We start from the raw sequence: 20,005 nt of genomic DNA, 5'->3' as shown, positions 1-20,005 counted from the left end.
AGTTTGGCAACTCCAGTATGCGGACCATCTCCTTTTTTCCTGACGCTTTTTTCTCTACCTTATCCTCTTTCCTTTTGCATTGTCCTTCCCACCAATTCCTTCCTGACTCTGTGTCTCACCCTTTCCAAAACCTGCTACGACGAGAATGTAAGGTTCAGGGTCTTCCAGATCCGTCATCATTTCACTGAGGTGGCGTGAGATGGAGACAGCGCCACCCTGGGCAAAATGAGAATTGACAGCTCTGCATCCTATCCTATTTAGAAGTCAAAGCTTCTGTTAAGCGCCTTTCAAATCTCATGATGTTCCGGGGCTTCTCTTGTACAGCCAAATAATCCTTTGCTTTGCAACAATGCAGACATGTTGTGTGCTTCCCCTCTTTTGTTTCTGTCCCAGCTTAGAAAGGAAAGTTGGTGGCGGTGAGAAGGGAAGAGGATGATCTAGTGATGGACGATTCCAAATCGCATCCGGTAGGTTCCTTCTAGACTGCCATGAGTCAGCCACCGACCGGGGGCGCTGCCCCTGCCGCAGCCGCAGCTTCTGCCGCCGCAGCAGCCACTGAGGCTCGCCTGCACCCGGAGGGCAGTAGCAGAAAGCAGCCGCGAGCTCAGTCACCCGCTAGACCGAGGGACAATTCTCTCCGACAGACAACTGCGGCCACACGGTCCCCGGTGGGGGCCGGCACTAAACTTAATTCTGTTCGGCAGCAGCAGCAGCAGCAGCAGCAGCAACAGCAGGGTAACAAGACCGGGAGCCGCGGGGCGCCTTCGGTCAGCGCCCGAGGAGGCCTGGGTGGAGCCGAGAAGGCGGCGCCCCTGGCTCCCAAAGGGGCCGCGCCCGGAGCTGTCCAGCCAGCGGTTGGTGCTGAAGCGGCCCCCGCGGCGACCCTGGCCTCTGCGGGCGGCAGGAAGCCTGGGCCGCCGGAAGAGCCGCCCCGGGAGCTAGAGTCGGTGCCCTCGAAACTCGGGGAACCCCCTCCGCTCGGGGAAGGAGGAGGAGGGGGCGGGGAAGGAGGAGGAGCCGCCGGCGGCTCCGGGGATAGGGAGGGGGGCGCTCCGCAGCAGCCGCCGCCGCCGCCCAGGGGCTGGCGAGCGAAAGGCGTCCGTGCTCAGCAAAGGGGCGGCAGCTGCGGGGAGGGGGTCTCGCCTCCGCCGTCCTCTTCTGCGGGCAAAACCCCAGGCCCCGGCAGCAGAAACTCCGGAAGCGGCGTTGCGGGGGGCGGCAGCGGCGGCGGCGGGAGCTACTGGAAGGAAGGATGTCTGCAGTCTGAGCTCATCCAGTTCCATCTCAGGAAGGAGCGGGCGGCAGCGGCGGCGGCCGCGGCTCAGATGCACACTAAGAACGGCGGCGGCAGCAGCAGCCGCAGCTCCCCGGTCGCTGGCGCCCCCGCCATTTGCGAGCCCCTTGCGGTCCCTTCCTCCTCCCCAATGGCGGCGGCGGCGGAGGGCCCCCAGCAGAGCGCAGAGGGCAGCACGAGCGGCGGGGCCATGCAGGCGGCGGCGCCCCCTTCGTCGCAGCCGCAGCCGCAGCACCTGCAGGAACAGGAGGAAATGCAGGAGGAGATGGAGAAGCTGCGAGAGGAGAACGAGACTCTCAAGGTGAGGAGGTGGGGGGAGGCATGGGGGCGGGAGGTGTGGGCCTCGGAGGATTCGGGCGTGTCCCGGTGGGGGGAGAGGCTGCTAACCTGTAGGGTGGGCCGGAAAGAGGAAGGAGAGCAGGGAAGGGGAGGGGTGGCGGTGTTCCTAGGCAATGTCCAGATTGGAAGCAGAGCCTGATACTAGTCACGTTAGGTTTTCATTTAGCCGCACATCTGAGCCTTCGCCTCATGGTTCGTTCCACGTTTTCATGGGCAGAGGTAAAGTAAGAGAGCTAGAGAAGGCCTAAAGTGGGCCTGTGTTTTAAGTTTTTCTCCATCATTCAGCTCCTTGTCGCTCCTGTCTTTTGGAGAGGGGGCAAATAAAACCGAGAATTTGGAGTTGGAATGGGGTGTGCACGGTGTAAGTCGGAGGGGCTGGAGGCGAGGCTAATCTTGACCCGCGGCCTGTCACCGCCACAGAACGAGATCGATGAGCTGAGAACTGAGATGGACGAGATGAGGGACACTTTCTTCGAGGAGGATGCCTGTCAACTGCAGGAAATGCGCCACGAGTTGGAGAGAGCCAACAAAAACTGCCGGATCCTGCAGTACCGCCTCCGCAAAGCCGAGCGCAAAAGGCTCCGCTACGCGCAGACGGGGGAGATCGACGGGGAGCTGTTGCGCAGCCTGGAGCAGGACCTCAAGGTCTGCGGCGCTGGGGCTCGAGGGCGCGCGGCAGGGGCGGCGGGCGGGGACTTTGGTCAAGGGCTCTTTGCGCTGAAAGACTTTCAGTGGTGACTGGTAAAGAGCCTTAGGGACACAGTTGCGCAGTGCTGACCACAAAATATCAGGGTCCCGGAAGGGGAGGAACTGACAGGTGGGTCGTGTGGAGGGCTTGGCGGAGGACGATAGCTGGGCTCTCCTGGCAGGAACGGTGGCTCTTCCAGAGGTGATGGGAAGAGGGCGGCTCCTTCCTGGGCGGAAACAAGGGTGTGGCAGAGCGCAGGCTCTGGCCTTGACCTGTCTCCAGAGTGAAGGCCTGATGGAGTCAGGCACTCAAGAGAAGCGCTATAAGGACTCCTTCAAAGGAGTTGAAATCCAGAATAGGAACAGCAAGCCCTGGGAAGATATCAGTCAAGATGTCTCTCTGCAAATCCCCGACCCCTCCCCCTTCTTCCAGTACTCCTTCCTTTCTGTGCTTGACACTTCAGTAACTCCCTGAAGGGAAAATTGTCCAACTTGCAGCCCGTTTGAAGAAGTAAAGGGAGTACGAAGTAAATGAAAACTCCTCATTTTTAATGTGAAGTTGCTCCATTCAGAATCTCTCCCAGTGGGGAAATCTCAACCTTGAAGTACGTTTTTTAGGCAGGTGTGGTCTCTTCAGTTCAGTTTGACTCTAGATAGATTCGTTGACAATGCAAACCAGATATGAAATTCATCGTCTTAGACAGCCAAATAAATATACTTTTAATTGTATTGACTTCGTCAAGATATAAAAATCAAATGTAATTATGCTATATTTGTTTTGAAGAAAGCTATGAGTAAACATGTTATGAAAGTCATTATTGTATTTCTTCTTTTATTTCTTTTCCTTTCCTAACATTTGTTGAGTACTCACTATGCATCAGGCACTATGGCATACGTTATTATTTCACTTGGTTCTCAAGGAAACAAACCCTCTAGGGTCGGGATTATTAATGGCATCATCTTATGGATGCAGAAGCTGCACCTTTTACAGATGTTAAGTGCTCAGACCTGCAACATAACCAGTAGGTAACCAGGCTCACTCTCCACCAAATCTAAAACCACAGCCATTCTCCTGAGCCTCTACACCAGACTGCTCCACATTTCTTTCAAACCCTAATATTTTCAATATAATCCCAAAATGCAGGGCAAAAATGCACACTGTCATTTAAAAGAATAATAATAATTTCAAGGACTAAAATATTTCCTAAAATTAAGTACCTGGAATTATAGTTAGAAGATTAAAATTCAAGCGTCCTCCCCTTGTAAAAGCTTCTGTTTCTGTTTTTCATTCTTTAACATAGGTGATAATGGAAACATCTACCTCGTAGTTGTGTTGCAGAATTAGAGGAGATACGTGAAATTTCGCTACATGTGATAAAACACAGTAGAATATTTATTACCATGGTGTAGTGTAGAAGTTTGTTTTTAATTTTTTTAATTTTTAATTTTTTGGTGGCTGGCCGGTATGGGGATCTGAACCCTTAGCCTTGGTGTTACAAGGAAGCACTCTAACCAACTGAGCTAACTGGCCAGACTCTGTACTGTGGAAGTTAAAGGAACAAAGTCTAGAGCCAGACTACTTACACTTGTTAGCTATGTGACCTTGAGCATATTCCTTCACCTGTCTGAGCCTCAGTACCCTTATCCATAATATAGGAATAGTAATAGTAACTATCTCATGGTATAGTTGTGGGGGTTAAATGGTCACTATATGTGAATGGCTTATATGTAAAGCCTTTGCAACACTGCCTGGCATGTGGCAAGCAATCTATAAGTATGGGCTCTTAATACTTTCAATACAAATAAAATTTTAGTCCATTTGCTATATCACCTTTAATTGTATTTTATTGTTACAAACGCTTTAATGTAGGTTGCAAAGGATGTATCTGTGAGACTTCACCATGAATTGGAAAATGTGGAAGAAAAGAGAACAACAACGGAAGATGAAAATGAGAAACTGAGGCAACAGCTCATAGAAGTTGAAATTGCAAAGCAGGCTTTACAGAATGAACTGGAAAAAATGAAAGAGGTTAGTATTTGATTATCTCATGGTGTAGTATATATTTTTAGCTCTTTAGAAAAGAAGCTCAAGGATGAATACAACTGTTAAAATAATTCTGTCTTTCTTATACAATTACAGGATAGTCTGTTGTTCTCATGCAATATAGTAACAAGTATGATTTCATACTAATAAATGAATAGCTAAGAAAAAATTCTGACCTGAACCCTGCCTCTAGCTTGACATATATGAGCTATGACTGATGTCTCATTCCTGTGTCACTAATTGTATGTTAATTAGATAAATTACAGCATATCAAACACAAAGGATATCAAGAGTAAGAATAAATGAGCCTTGTGCTAGTTGAGGGGAAGAGTTAGTCCTATGAGATTAGTACTGAGTTCATAGAACCATAAACTCTTAGGATGGAAATGGCTATAAAGGCCATTTAATCTAATCCAATCATTGCTTGAATTCTCTTTGTAACAAAGCCCCTAGATGGCCTAATGCTTAGAATATCACCAGTGACTAATCTTGAAGATCTTCCAAAGCAGAAAATCCTATCACATATTGATAGTCTGATTAAGAATAGGTAAATGTCAGGACTTTGTAGAATATGATTTCAGTAGAACAAACTATTTTTTGTGATCTTAGTGTCTACTTATTTTTATTATCCTGACTTTAAACATTTTTTTAACATGATGAAATAGGGGGCAATCGTTTTAGTGGTATGTAATCCTTGGCTGCTAGCTAAGAGTGGTTCTGTGCTACCAAAAACATGGAGACTGGGAGCTCTGTGACCTATCTTCACCAGTAACTAACTGGGTGACCTTAAAAGGCCTCTAATTTTTACTTGCCTTCATTTATTCAGTTGTAAATTGTACAGGTTGTTTTAAATGATTCTCAATATTTTCTACACTATATAAGACTTTTATTGTGAAATCTAAGACATTGCCATTTAAGGAGAAGCATAGATTTTTTTTTTCCTAAAGTTAAGAGATCAAATATGAAATTAATATAGATATAAATGTATGTTTTTTCAACAATAATATACAGTTGAAGTTTGCCAAAAATCGAAAGTTTATTTCCAAGAAAAAATAATAAAATAGGTAACTGTATTAGTTCACTAGGGCTGCTATAACAACATACCAAAAACTGGGTGGCTTAAACAACAAAAATTTACTTACAGTTATAGAGGCTAGAAGTATAAAATCAAGGTGTTGGCAGGTACGTTTCTTTTAAGAGTTGTGAGGGAAAGGTCTGTTCTAGGGCCTCCCCTTGGCTTGTAGACAGCTGTCTTCATGTTCACCGTGGCATTCTCCCTGTAGCTGTCAGTTTCCAAGTTTCCCTTTCTTATGAGAACACCAGTCAGATTACATTAGGGCCTACCCTCAGGACCTCATTTTAACTTGATTACCTCTGTAAAGACCTGTCTCCAAGTAAGGTCACATTCTAAGGTACTAGGGTTTAGGATGTCAACATTTGAACGTAGTGAGGAGAGAACACAATTCAACCCACAACAGCAGCTATTTAATAGCTTCCTGTGGACAAGCGCAGAGAAAGTTCATTGTCAGTCTCTTTGGGCTCTATTCCCTGTTCACACATCACTTGTTTTATCTCATATTCTTTGTTTATACAATTAAAAACATTCGAGTGAAAACAAATTTGTCTTGTTACCAGAGGGAAAAAAGAAATACCTTTTAATTTGATGTCATGTGAATGTTTATCAAGTGGATATCTGGAAAGGTGAACTTAACTATGGCACAAGAGCTTTCTGATTTTCATCCTACTTCCAGGGAAGGGGAAAATGCTCATGGACTGTCTGTTTATTAGCCAGACAGATGGGACCTCTTCCATCTGAAAATAAAAGCCCCAAAAATCTGGCTACCAGGAGGAAGGGCTGGAACTTAAGAACGACCTCAGGAGAATCGTCATAAAGATGTGTTTCCTTGATTCTGTTCCCCACACACTTCCCTGTGACTATGTTCTCCTTCAGGGCTCCAACTCTGGATTGGGAAAATGCTGTTGTAGCACCGAGCAGTATGAGTATCCATGTTCATGCTAAAGAGGCAATTTATATTCTCCTTGGAGTTATAAAAGCCAAACTCCAATCCCTGATTAGGGAATACAACAATAAAAGTACATGGGATTTAGGACCATGTATGTAGGACATCAGCTTTTAAAGCAGCTTTTATTAAGAAAAATAGCAATCACAGTTTGAGAAGATGGGTGATGGGAGAAAAGAGAAATAGAAATGGAGAGGAAGGGAGAGAGAGTGGAAGATAAAGATCTGAAGGATCTTTACTAAATGTAATAAAGGAAAAAAGAAAAATATTCTGGCAGGGGTATTCTATAATCATTCATTTGAGGTTAACCTTCACAGTGTTCTGAAAAGTGTCCGAATTTTAAAAAGTAGTTTAAAAATATGTTGAGAAATCATGAATAAAATTCAAATAAAAATTTTCAGTCATAATTTTGTTATTCTCTCTAAAGACAAACACTAAAACTGAGTTGCAATAGTGGCTGGCTTACTTTGTGGGTGAGGGTTGTGAGTTTGCCCTTGGATCACTTACAACAGCTTCAGTTAACATCTGCTTCCATGACTGTAAAATGAAAACATATTCAAGTCCTTGGTGAGTGTTAACCACATGGACTGTCATTGTTTTGTGTCATTCTACCAGTGGAGAAAAATAGAACCAGGCCAAGCTCTCCATTATGAAGAAAAGACACTGGTTGTGGAATAAAAGCATAAAATGGTAAATAGAATATACTAGAGAGAAGCAATCCTCCAATTCCAAGATTTTAGTTCCTTATGTGGAGTCGTATGGATGTTGAATGGCACCACGGAGACCAATAGACCATCTGCTAGAGTTTAGAACCATTTACTAAGGGTTTAACCAGCTTCAAGGGTATTGACCAATTGCTCTCATTGCTAGCGGTTACACAAGATCCTATTCACCTCCTCACATCCATCTGCTTATCTTCTCCCCCTACGAAGATGGAATAGACACCTGGGAGTAAAAAGAATTGAGGAGAGAAAGGCTGGAGGCAATTAGTTGAGTCTACCACAACTCATTGCTTGTGTTGAAACAGCTGATATTCTGCCAACTGCAAACAAGAGGGACCTCTTAGAATGCTGTCTTAAAATCTTAATAGCATTCTCATCCCAATTATAAAACACTGATTGCTAAAAGCAGCATGCTTTCCTGCTGTAGAAAAATGTCTTTATCTTTATGTAACTTGGGAAAAAATGATAGTCTATTTTTCAGCATCACAAATGATCAGAGAGACAGGTTTTTATAAAAGTTATTTCATGGAAACAGCAACTAGCTCTCTGAATGCCAGGATGGGTATGCACACGTGGGATAAATGAGGGTATGAAGCAGGCTCTACACAACACATTCTCTGTGAGGAGTGAGTTTTTACTACAGTTAAATCGAGAGTCATTGCCCTTGAAAGTTCTGCTGCTGTAGGGAGGGAACTTTATTTTTGAAGCTTTAAAACTCCTTGTGCTCTTCAGGAGTAAGGGGTCTTCTCATGCCACTTTTAAGGTTGGTGCTTGGAGAAGCATTGATGATAAATATTTGACCAAAGAAATCACCAATGGAGGACCAAGGAAAAGGAAGAATAAGTGAGATGATGATGATGACAGCTGTTTATCAGCTCTTTTTCATTTCAGAATCTGTACTCTTTCTGTTGTCTCATCCCTCACCCTTACACAGGGGTCTTAAAAGAAAACAATTTTCTTAACTTTTCCCAGTCTTTGCTCTAGAGGGCTCTTAACTGACCTACTGCAACAGCACCGTCTATCTTGAGACTTTTATTTCTCATGCGCATGGTTAATATATCCCATCAATTATAATGAACATTCATTCTAGAAAACAAAAATAATTAGTACTATAAATTTTAACAGTAGTGTCTCTTTTTTTTTTAAGAGTACATTAAGAGTGTTTCTATATACCCAGATTCTCTTTACAAAAAGGGACAAATTCTTGTCCTACATGTTTACAATTAGCTATTTTTTTCTCGTATAAAATAAAAAACTGATTATGATTACACTTGGTTTCGATAGGGCATGTTTAAGTTATAAAGTGTGAAAAAGAAATGCTGAGTGAAGGAATCAGTAAGTCAGTGAAGAAGTATCTCAAGAGACAGTTTTAATGGGGAATTTATTTGACACATAAATATTTTCCCCTGGTTTTGATAGTTTATCTAAAATTTGAAAATAGAACAGTAGTCATCGATATTTTAAAGTGAAGTGGCCATAAATATTTTTAAATGCTTTTATTAAACACTATTACTTTAGTCATGTCTTCTCAGAGCCAATGGTTTATCAAATAAGGTAGGCAGGAATAATAGAGACTAAAATAAAAACGTGGAAGAGTGTGCCAGGGAAGCATAAGGAAGTTAGTCTTCGAGGAAGTTACCGTGTGTTATGAATGCATTTAAAAGACATATTTATTTAGCTTGCTTCCAGGAAGTCGCCACATGTTATGAATGCATTTTTTTTTTTTTTAAAGATGACCGGTAAGGGGATCTTAACCCTTGACTTGGTGTTGTCAGCATCACGCTCAGCCAGTGAGCGAACCGGCCATCCCTATATGGGATCCGAACCCGGAGCCTTGGTGTTATCAGCACCGCACTCTCCCGAGTGAGCCACAGGTCGGCCCATGAATGCATTTTTAAAGATGTGTCCATTTAGGAATTATAAACTGTATTGTATTTTTAAGATAAAATTATATATGCAGTTGTATGCACTCCAAAGTGATTCCCAAGATTCAGTCTTGGGTAAGCAGCTCTTACCCAGATGCCAAGCCCCCAGTAGAAGCAAAGTAGTACACAGATCAGGAATTGGTGGAATATTTTGTGAAATATATTGAACTTTTATTATAAACATTAAATTTATGGTTATTCATATAAAATTACAGGTCCACATTATACACACCACCATAATGGATCAGATCCCGGTTTCTTTCTTGGCTGGAATTTTGAACTTTATATTTTTGAAACTTAAAGCACTGTATAAATATAAGCATCTCCTATTGAGAACATTTTCAGTTCCCATCTAAAATATCTGTTGATTTTTTTGTTTGCAATGTAGTGGCCTTCATAGAAATTGTTCAATACATGTATGTTAAATGTTTGTTGAATATCCTGATAAACCATATTCATGGGAGCTAACTCGCCAACCCTGGACTCTGCTTAGAGGCCAGTTTAACATGATCTAAGGGCTCTAGGTTGAACTTTGAGTGACCCCTCCCCCCTGAGAGATTAGCAGTTTACCTGTGTTAAATGTCTCCAAAGAAGTATGTTACTTGTGCAGTTATTGAAAAGTTGTTTGCTTCTCCGATTTCTGTATCCACCCTACCTTTAAAAAAGATTTAAAATGGTTCACAATAAAATCATAAAAATATTGTAATAAAAGTTTAAAAATTAGCTCAAGTAAAAATTCTGGGAAGATGAAGGAAAACTTAATCCAAGGGATGTACGTCATTCTGAATTTAGTAGCCATCAAGGCAGGGAAAGAAATATTGAAGGAAAATCATTCCTAGCTGTGACCAGATAGGGAGGCAACACTGAGACTCATAGAGGCCTCTGCAGCAACCATGAAGAAAGTCAATTACAGTACAGCAAATTGTTGACAATTATATACAGACTTTACCTAGCAGCGAACATGAATGGATGAGCCTTCTAAACAATCACTGGTTGTCGTCTACATAACCAATAAGTTAGGAATTAACATTTTACAGTAAGTAAAATTAAAGCATTTTGTCATTAGTCATGAATTTGAGTGCGATTTATTAGAAAATGCATATGTCATATAGTCTGGAAACTGGTTTTGAGGCCTGGCCTGTTATTCCCTGTGAACTTGAGCAAATAATGTGAAATTTATAGGCCTCCGTTTCTTTATTTGTAAATGCAGAATAAACTGAGTGTTCTCAAAGGTCCTTATAAAAATGTTATTTTCTACTTGGTCAGTTATCCATCTCTGTTCTTCCTACAAGTTTCATAGTCAGGTATGAAATTCAGTGTTATTACTATTATTTAATTACTATAATTATTTTTTCATATATTCAGTCAACAGATATTTATTGGATAGTAGTTTAATGCCTGCTACAGTGTGGCCGTATAGATACCTCAGCAGACGTAAAGATACAGATGGCAGAGCATGGCACTAAACTCCATGTTTTCACTCACTGAAGGGCCTTACTGCAGGGTTTTGGACATGGACAACAAGACCTGCAATGATCTCTCTGGTGTTGCTACTCAACGTTCAGGGCCTGGTTTAGTGCTGTAGAAATCACAGCTGAAGACCTGATGTGTGGGGCTGAGGACAAACAGAGCCTTCCTAATAATCTGGGTCACACTTTTTGATGTGGCCTTAGCTCTCCAAACTAGCAAGACACAGAGACCACGTGGTAACCAAAACATTCACCATCTTTTTCAATAAATGAACCAGCATTTTAGATGATGGCACCTGCACATTCTAATTTGTGTAGAAAGTCTCTGATGTGGGTTCTTTAACCATACAGTTCTCTGGGGGACAATCTACCTCTGCTTTCTGACCCTGGGAGGCTGCCAGGCTCTCACCACAAAGGGTATGGCACATGAGTTAAAGAGCATTAGTCTCTAGTTAAACATCTAAATATGTGTATTTTCCTATTATTGAAATTTATTTTATTTTCATCCCCCATGACTTCTCTGATATTTTTTGACATTGCAAGTCTTTATGTTCCCAAGAGTGTAATAAAAATCTCTTTGAGGTTACTTGATCTTTGTATGTATGACAGTCATAAACTTCATGTAGAACCAACTAACCCCCATCAAACAACCTCAGCCTTTCATTAAAGGTCTCTGTGGGTGTACTGTGACCTGAGTAGTCCATGTGGTGCTTTTATACCTTTGGGCAGTGATTAACAACACTGTTCTCTACCATGGCCATCCTTGGCTGCCTGAGAAGAGCCTTGCTCCTAGCAGTGGCAGAAAATAGCATATTCTCTCTGCCTCGGCCTTTTATGTAAGGCTAAAAACCTATAAACTTTGATCTGACTTTAATAAACATTTTTTAGCAAACATTTGTTAAGCATATATATGAGGGTACTTAGAAAAGTTCATGGAAAGATTCATATTACCTTTTAATTCTATTTTTTCATGAACTTTTTGAAGTACCTTTGTAGTTCAAATAGTTGCATAAGAGAATAATAGTGTACATTAGGGGATAACAGATAATGCCACCAAGGAGGTAGTCCCTACCTTCAAGTTTATTATTTTTCTGATAGAAAAGACAGCCTTGTGTAGGTTGTACTTTGACAACAGCTAGGCGCATACATTATTGCACTGAATCCTTTGATGACCATTGTCTCTGGAAGTCCTCACTAGACCAACCAGACTGTGAGCTCTATGAGGACACAGCCCATCTCTGTTCTGGTCACCCAAGTATCCAGATTAGTGCCCAGTATGTAACCAAGTAGGCCATCTTTTTCTGTAATATTATAATGTTATTTCATAATTGTCTTTTTCCTGCACTAGACTGTAAACTTCCTGAGAGTAAGGACTGAGTCTGTCTTACTGATCATTGTGTCCCCAAGAACCAGAAGAAAACCCGACACAATGTTGATCAACAATAAGAAACTTTAAATACAGAATGAGTGGTAATTAAGCAAGGTATTTCAGGCCCTGTTTTGCAGAAAGGGAAACAAGAAGAGACTCAGAACCAGGGCTCTTCCCATGGTGCTTAGTGCAATACAAACAAAATAAGAAGAAAGGAGATGGGCAAGACCAGACTCACCTCATTTCCACAAGTAGAGATCTCAAGACTTTGTTAGCTTCTAGAAACTTCCAGTCCTCCTCTACCTTGCTTTTCTCAAATCCCAGTTACCCCTAGAACCAACAATTCTTCCCTAAAACAAGGTCCCATAGAGTTTTTGGGAAGGAGAATGAAGACAGGAACTCAAGAACAAGAGGACAACTCTACCACCCTGGGCACCAGCTCTGCAGTTTAACTTCTTTGTGTTTTGAAGAGAAAAATGTGAGATACAGGTTTAGGGAATAAGAGAAGACTGCAGATTTTTTCACTTCACTCCCAAAGACTATCCAGTTGGATTCACTTTAAATCTTTAATATTTGGGACAGTCGATTCAGCAGTTAATTTGGTTGGGGAGATATGGAAAATTACCGCAGGGCTGCAGTTGCTCAATAACCACCAGTGTTGAATGCTAATTATATGCCAGTCACTGCACCAGATACTTTATACATGATTATGTTGTTAATCATTTTATTTTAGAGATGTAGACTCCAAGGCTTAGAAAGGTTAATATCACTAGTAAGCTGGCTAGGTCCACACCCATGTCTGTCTGCATCCAAGTTCCTGGTCTCCATTTGCCAGTGCTACATGCTTCACTATAGGGACACTGGCTACCCCTTCATGGCCACTTCCATGTTCTTCCTGACCTGCAAAATGACCTGCCTTCCTTAGAGACCTTAATACTCTTAGAATCTCTAAGTACTGCACCTCTAGGGTCTATTAGGGAATGTTCCAAGCAAGCATGGAGAGAATATTTCCAAGGTGTCCACAGGAAAAAAAATCTGTTTTATCTCACAGAAAGGGAATCTTTGGAGAAAAAACTAGAAATATAGGACAAGAAAAATGTTTTCAGGTCTGTTGATTCTATCTTCCCTTTCTACAGACATATAGCTATGTTATTTCAAACAAACCACTTAATAGCTGATTCAATTTAATGACATTTTAAAGGAAAATAAGTATTTTCCCCATTCAGTCCATTCCCAAGGATTACATGAGATGATATATGTGAAAGTGCATTATAATTGTAAGGCACTATATCAAATGTTGTTGTTATTATTATTGTTACCATATAGTGCTAGGTTAGCTGATGAAGACAACTCCTAGAAAGAATTTTTAACTCTATGAAAGTGAAATTTTAGATCCATCTAGGGCTCCAGGTCCTTTATGCAGGCCTTTGAAATGCTTTAACTTTCTCTTTCCTCATGAATGTCTGTTACTCTCCGAAGCTCCCCCTTTACTTCTTACTTCATTATAAAGCCATTCTAACTTCCACCTTTTTTTCCCCCACTGTCTTTAGTCCTTACTGTGTCACCACCTATTTGCAAATGTTTTGGGGCATGGGCAGACAATCTGCTGCAATTCTGCCACGCATTCTTCAACAGGGCTATGCTGATTTGTCTGGTTAAATGTCTCTCTCCTACCTTGCTACTCTACGAATATTCTTCCTGAAAAGAAACACCTTAGCAGAGACAGGAGGGCTGTTCTTTGATCAAAAGTATTAAAGCACAAATATTTTAGATTGCTTTGTAGCTTTTATCAACTCCACAGCTAAATTCTAAGCTCTCTGTGTTTAAGAACCATTATTTTAATTCACACACATATACCATTACACATAGAAAAACTATCAGTTAATGCTTGGGCAAGAGAAGAGGTTTTTAAGAAAATAAGATTGCTGTCGAAGAAGCTTTTTAGCCCCCCAAATTATAATCTACTTGGTTCCTTTGTTTTCCAATACTTGTGCTTCTTATGAGTAAATATAACATGCAATTTCACTGTATATTGGAAAGTACTTTCCAAGTTGAAAATTCATTATATCTTGAAGATTTTAGACTTGATAGGCTTTTAATGGAAATATAATTATTTATTTGACATTTCTGTTCTAATTTCATTTTTACATTTCAGTCAGTTGAACTGATCATTATCTAGATGGTTAATGACATTTGAAGATGACATTTGAAGATATCATTTAGCTTCTCTCCTGACATCTTTCATTTTATACTTATATATTTCACGTAATAGGGCCATTTATATTCAGTATGATTCGAATTAGAAGCACTTAAAATTAAAAATTCAAAGTATTCTATATTCATCTGCTGGCTAGCTCAGTTATTTCCAATTTGTCTAGCCAATTAATCAGAGGCATAAGTGGTTAATAAAATTAACTACATTATTTTTTCTTTCCTTCACAAAGTAAGAGTTTCTTCCCATTACATTGGCCAAGAACTTTGAATAATTGTAGAAATAGACAGGCCAATTGCTTATTCTATTCAGGTACATAATGAGCAACTAATATGCTGGTATGTAGTTGTATCCACTGCGTCCTTAGGCATGGAAGAAAAGAAAGCATTTCAGAGAACTTTATCAAGTGAATCCATATGTATATATTTAGGAAAATCTGTTATGTGGAAAGCATTGTCTTTTAAAGATAAAATATAGTTATTGGATTCATTTATTTAGAGCTATGGCTAAATTTAAATTGGAATAATTATGGTTTGCAGTGATTCTGATGGTATGTATCCTACTTTTAATTCTATTAGTGCTAACTTTAAGTTCATTTTGTAATGCATGTATGATTCTCAATTTTCTCAATTACCTAAATAAAAAATGAAGCAAGGGATTAAAAATGTTTTCAGTTAGTCCAATCCTTTGCCTGGTCTTTGTTAGTTTAATGTGGGATTACAAGTTTGTTCCTTGTAAGTTATTCATTGTTATAGCAATGAATAGAGGCCATAGTTTCAATTTAAAAAATGTCTTTTGCTTTCATATACAATTATATAGTCATATAAGCAATCCTGTGTATTCAAAAAATTTCAGTACTTAATATCAATGGTTTTAAACCACAACTTCTACATTTCTGGGGCCTTAGTTTTAAATAATCTTTAATTGATTGGATAATGCCCTTGACTTTATTTTTCAGGAAGAATTTGTAGATGTTATATTTTCTGAGCCTTTGCACTTTTAAAAATGGCCTTTGGTTGACTTCACATAGGAATGATAGAATATAATTATTGAGTCCAAAATTTTCCCTCTCACATTATATATTCTGTTCCTTTAGCTCTAGCATTTGTTTTGCAATGGAGAAGTATAAAATTAGTCTGACTTTGATTCTTTTGTAGGTCAAATTATTTTCTCTCGATGTATTTCTGAATATGTTTTTAACCCTTTGTATTAATCAGAAAACTGAATTCACCAAGATGGGTTAAATAAAGAGGGATTACTCATGGTGGAGTGGCCAGGATGAAGGGAACAAACTAGGGCTGGCAAGGCATTCAATGAAGACTAGCAGCACTTGGAAACCATTACTACCTCTAGAGATGAAGACATAGCTGAGGAAACAGTGCTAGAGTGGCTAGTGTAAACAGGAACTGTGGAGTAGAGTCAGCACAGTGGGACCTATTGCCTGGAAAAGGTTTAGCTACTGCCTCAGATGTGGTGTTGAAAAAGTGTAGAAGTGAGGAGAAATACCCTGAGCTATCTCTCTTCCCACTCTGCATCTCTCAGCATTCCTGCCAGTGCCTTCTACTGGCCAAACCCACCTAGAAGTCAGCTAGTGGAGAGGGAACCCAGGAAAAGCGGTGTGCAGAGCTGAGCCTCCTGGAGCACAGAGCAGGGCAGAACAGGGGCAGGAATAGATCTGGGAAGCTAAAGGAAAATAACAGTTCAGAAGCATTGCCTGGACATATCTAGGTGATAGTCTTTGTTTAGATGTCCAGAACACGTAACCCTAATCTGAAAATTAACATTTATTTATTTATTATCTTAAAAAGTTTTCTTTTATTATAGACTTGATGATCACATGTGCTCTCTTTTTTCCTTCTTAGTATTTTCTTCACCTTGTATTCATTGCTATTACTTCTCATCCTTTCATTTTTTATTCCTTTCCCATGTGTTCTTAGACAATTTCTCAAGTTAGTTATCAATATTGTTGAATGAATTTTCTGCATTTCAGTTGTCCTTTTTAAAGACACCAGTGCAAAATTTAATTCTTGCATTGAATTTTAGTGTCCTTCATGAGTTTTCTTAATCCTGACAGGTCCCTAGTCTACAGAGCTTAATTTCCTCTTATGACCTTGTTAGTTCATAGAGGCCATCTTTGTTATCTTATTAAGAATGCAATATCTTCTAAAGCTGTCTTCTGTTTTCCATAGTAAATAGTTTTCAGAGACATATCTTTATTTTTCTTCTTTCTTTTTTAGCTAATGTTTTTATATAGCCAGTGCATTTTAACAGCTTTATTGAGGTTTAATTTATATACTATAAATTCACGTGTTTTAAGTGTACAGTTTAATGGTTCTAGTAAATGCACAGAGTTGTGCAACCATTACCATAACCCAATTTTAAAACATTTCTCACTTCATAAAAATCCCTCATGCCCATTTGCAGTCATATTTTATTCTCAACCCTAACCCTAATCACCACTAATTTATTTTTTGAATCTATAGCTTTGCTTTTTCTGAATATTTCATATAATTGTAATCATATAGCATGTAACCTTTTGTATCTGGCTTTTTTTGCTTAGATCAGTGTTTTTGAGGTTCATCCCTATAGCATGTACAAATACTTCATTTCTTTTTATTTCCATATAATACTCAATTGTATATGTACATCACATTTTGTTTATCCATTCCTCAGCTGATGGACATTGGATATTTTCCAATTATATTGATAATGCTGCTATGAACATTCACATACAAGTTTTTTTATGGACATATGTTTCTTATCTTTTGGATAGATAACTAAGAGTGGAATTTCAGGGTCATATGGTGAATTTATGTTTAACAGTTTTAAGAAACTGCCAACTGTCTTCCAAAGTGGCTGTACCATTTTACATTCCCACCAGCAATGGATGAGTGTTCCAATTTATCTACATCCTAGCCGATACTGATTGCCTATCTTTTTTATTATTGCTAGTCTATCAGGCATTAAATGATATATCATTGTCATGTTAATTTGTGTTTCCCTAATGATGTGGAACATCTTTTCATGTGCTTGTTGTCCATTCATATAACTTATTTTGTGCAATGTCTATTGAAAATGTTTTGCACATTTTTAGTTGGGTAATTTGTTTCTTATTTTTGAGTTCTAATTTAACCTCATTATATATTCTGGATCCAGTGGTTTTTTAATCAGATATATGATTTGAAAATTTTTCTTCCATAGCTTATTTTTTTTTCTTTCTTATTGGTATATTTCAAAGTGCAAAAGTTTTCAATTTTGTGAGCACCACGCTCAGCCAGTGAGCGAACCGGCCATCCGTATATGGGATCCGAACCCGGGGCCTTGGTGTTATCAGCACCGTACTCTCCTGAGTGAGCCACGGGCCGGCCCAAAAGTTTTCAATTTTGATGAAGTTCAATTTCTACATATTTTTTCTTTTATCACCTATGCTCTTGATGTCACATCTAAGAAATCTTTGCCTAACCTACAGGAAGTTACACTACACTATTTTTTCCTAAGATTTTTATGGGTTTAGGTCTTACATTCAAGTCTATGACCTGTTTTGAGTGAATTTTTGTGTATTATGTGATAGGGGTCTAAGTTCATCTTTTTGCATGTGGTGTCCCACTGGATTTCCTTTGCCCAATGCACTTTTATCTCCTTTTCTCCTTTTTCTTTTATGTGGAAAATATCATCATTGAATGTCAAACATTCTTTATAGATTCAGTGTTGGTTCAAGACACTCACTGTGCAGCTTTTTCAGTACTTTTTTTCTCAGTACTTCTCACTGGCCACTTGCTATTAGTTGTCCCCTCTCGTATCCAAAGGTGTAAAGCAGCTTCATATGCACAACTCTACCCCCATTTCTTATGATTGGTAGACATTCATCTAGTTCTGGCCTGTTTGTCTGAAGTAGGAAAGTCTGGCACTCTGGTACACTGACTTTGAGGAAGACTTGTATCTTAGAAATTTGAAGCACCTTGTAGTTGTTCTTTGCATACCTTTAGTATATGAAAAACAATAATCCCCAACATGGGTATTCTCAAGACTTTTCTGCCTATGCTTCTACCCATGAAGCTCTGGATAAGAAAAACATCTCATGATTCATTGCACTATTAATTATCTAGCTCCTTCCCTGCATATTTCCAACTTGTATTGGAATTTGAATACCCAGAGAGCTGGTGATTGAGAGGCTGGTTCTCCAGATACATGACAAAGCAGTACTTATGCATATATTAGGGAAAATAGGGTTGATTTGCAGAGGTGTTGGCTGCCTAGTTGATAATTTTAATAATTTTGTTTTTAATAATTTTAAAATTAGTATTTTTATTAATTATTGTTTTAATAATTTTATTGAGCCATGTTTTACATATCATATAATTGACCCATTTTAACTGTACAATCCAGTGATTTTGTAGTAAATTTTCCATGTTGTACACCTATAACCATAAATCAATTTTAGCACAGTTTCATCACCCTAGTAAGATCCCTCATGCTCATTTACTGTTAATCCTCATTTCTTCCCAACTTCTTGTTACCCTAGGCAACTGCTAATCTACTTCCTATGTCTATGAATTTGCTTTTTCTAGATATTTTATATAAATGGAATAACACAGTACAAGGGCATTTCATAAAGTTCATGGAAAATAGAATTGAAATATAATATGAATCTTTCCACGAGCTTTTTGAAGTACCCTTATATGTGGTCGCTTATGTCTGGCATCTTTCACTTGGTATAATGTTTTTGAGGTTTATCTGTGTCATATCATGTATCAGTAGGTTGTTCCTTTTTTATTGCCAAATAATATTTCATTGCATGGATATCATATTTTATCTATCCATTTACCAGTAAATGGACATTTGGATTGTTTTCAATTTTTGGTTATTATGATAATGCTGCTAAGAATATTCTTGTGCAAATCCTTTGTGAATATATGTTTTCATTTCTTCTGAACATTTACCTAGGAGTGCAATTGCTGGGTCATATGGCAAATTTATATTTAGCCTTTTAGGAAATAGGGATGTCTAGTTTTGATTAGTCTTCATGTCCAATCCTCTGTTTCAGACAGTAAAGGCTACATATTAGGTAGATTATGTTTGTTTAAATTCCATTCATGCTACTTTTAGAGAATTTTCTCAGGTTCTGGCAAGTGCTTTACTATTAACCTTCATTCTGGTATTACTGTGCTTTACTATTAACCTTCATTCTGGTATTACTGTGTTTACATTTTTATGTTTGCCTTCAAGTATATTTTAATAGGACGTAAATGATAGCTTCATACTATATTAACCCAGAATTTTGTTAATTCAAGTAACAATGTGAACAGGGTAAATTTTCTTTAAAAAAAAGTAATTCTTTGGGAAAAATGTCCAGTTCATCTGTGATTATTTTCCATAGCTTCCTTAATATATGAAATATTTTATTCCTATTCCAGTGATATCTCATCTCTTGTGTTTATGCATGTATTTCTTAGGTGCTTATTTATTATTTATTAAGGCACTACTATACGTGTATCTCTTAAGTTGCTCTCATGTCTAAAGAAGATGTATGTACATGTGTTTGTATTCTTTAGCTTACATCAAGAGACTAAGTAAATTTACATAGCCTAAAATAAGATACTTGCTTTTGTTCAAATTAAATTTTCAGAAATTTAGTGATTATTCATCTATTTCAAAATAACTTGGAATGAGCTGACTGATTTGATCAAATACAATATACTTCCAAAGGATATCAAGATGCCCTTTAACATAAAGTAAAATCAAATTACAGCTTACTTCAGTGGGCGAGCATTCTGTTTCAAAATTGTCTATTTGATATATGGATAGAAGTTACAGAGATTCTGACTGTTCTTGTGTTTTAGAATTCACTCAGTAACTTTTAAGGTGTGCTGAAATTCCTCCCAGAACCTGAAACACATACATGTATATAATGCACATACACATG

At 39.1% G+C, this 20,005-nt stretch overlaps 1 protein-coding gene across 1 annotated transcript in view; it reads left to right on the top strand.

The window, feature by feature from the left end:
- The first annotated feature begins 488 nt into the window (after positions 1-488).
- MTCL3 (MTCL family member 3) overlaps positions 489-20,005 on the top strand; it is a 39,073-nt gene continuing 19,556 nt past the window's right edge. Inside the window, exons 1-3 of the mRNA XM_063097709.1 lie at positions 489-1,595; positions 2,054-2,278; positions 4,191-4,349. Coding sequence (XP_062953779.1) covers positions 489-1,595; positions 2,054-2,278; positions 4,191-4,349 — 1,491 coding nt within the window. The remainder of the gene's footprint in view (positions 1,596-2,053; positions 2,279-4,190; positions 4,350-20,005) is intronic.

This window comes from Cynocephalus volans, chromosome 5, assembly GCF_027409185.1.
Source record: "Cynocephalus volans isolate mCynVol1 chromosome 5, mCynVol1.pri, whole genome shotgun sequence".
Taxonomy (NCBI): domain Eukaryota; kingdom Metazoa; phylum Chordata; class Mammalia; order Dermoptera; family Cynocephalidae; genus Cynocephalus; species Cynocephalus volans.
This window is presented reverse-complemented; position numbering and strand designations above follow the sequence as displayed.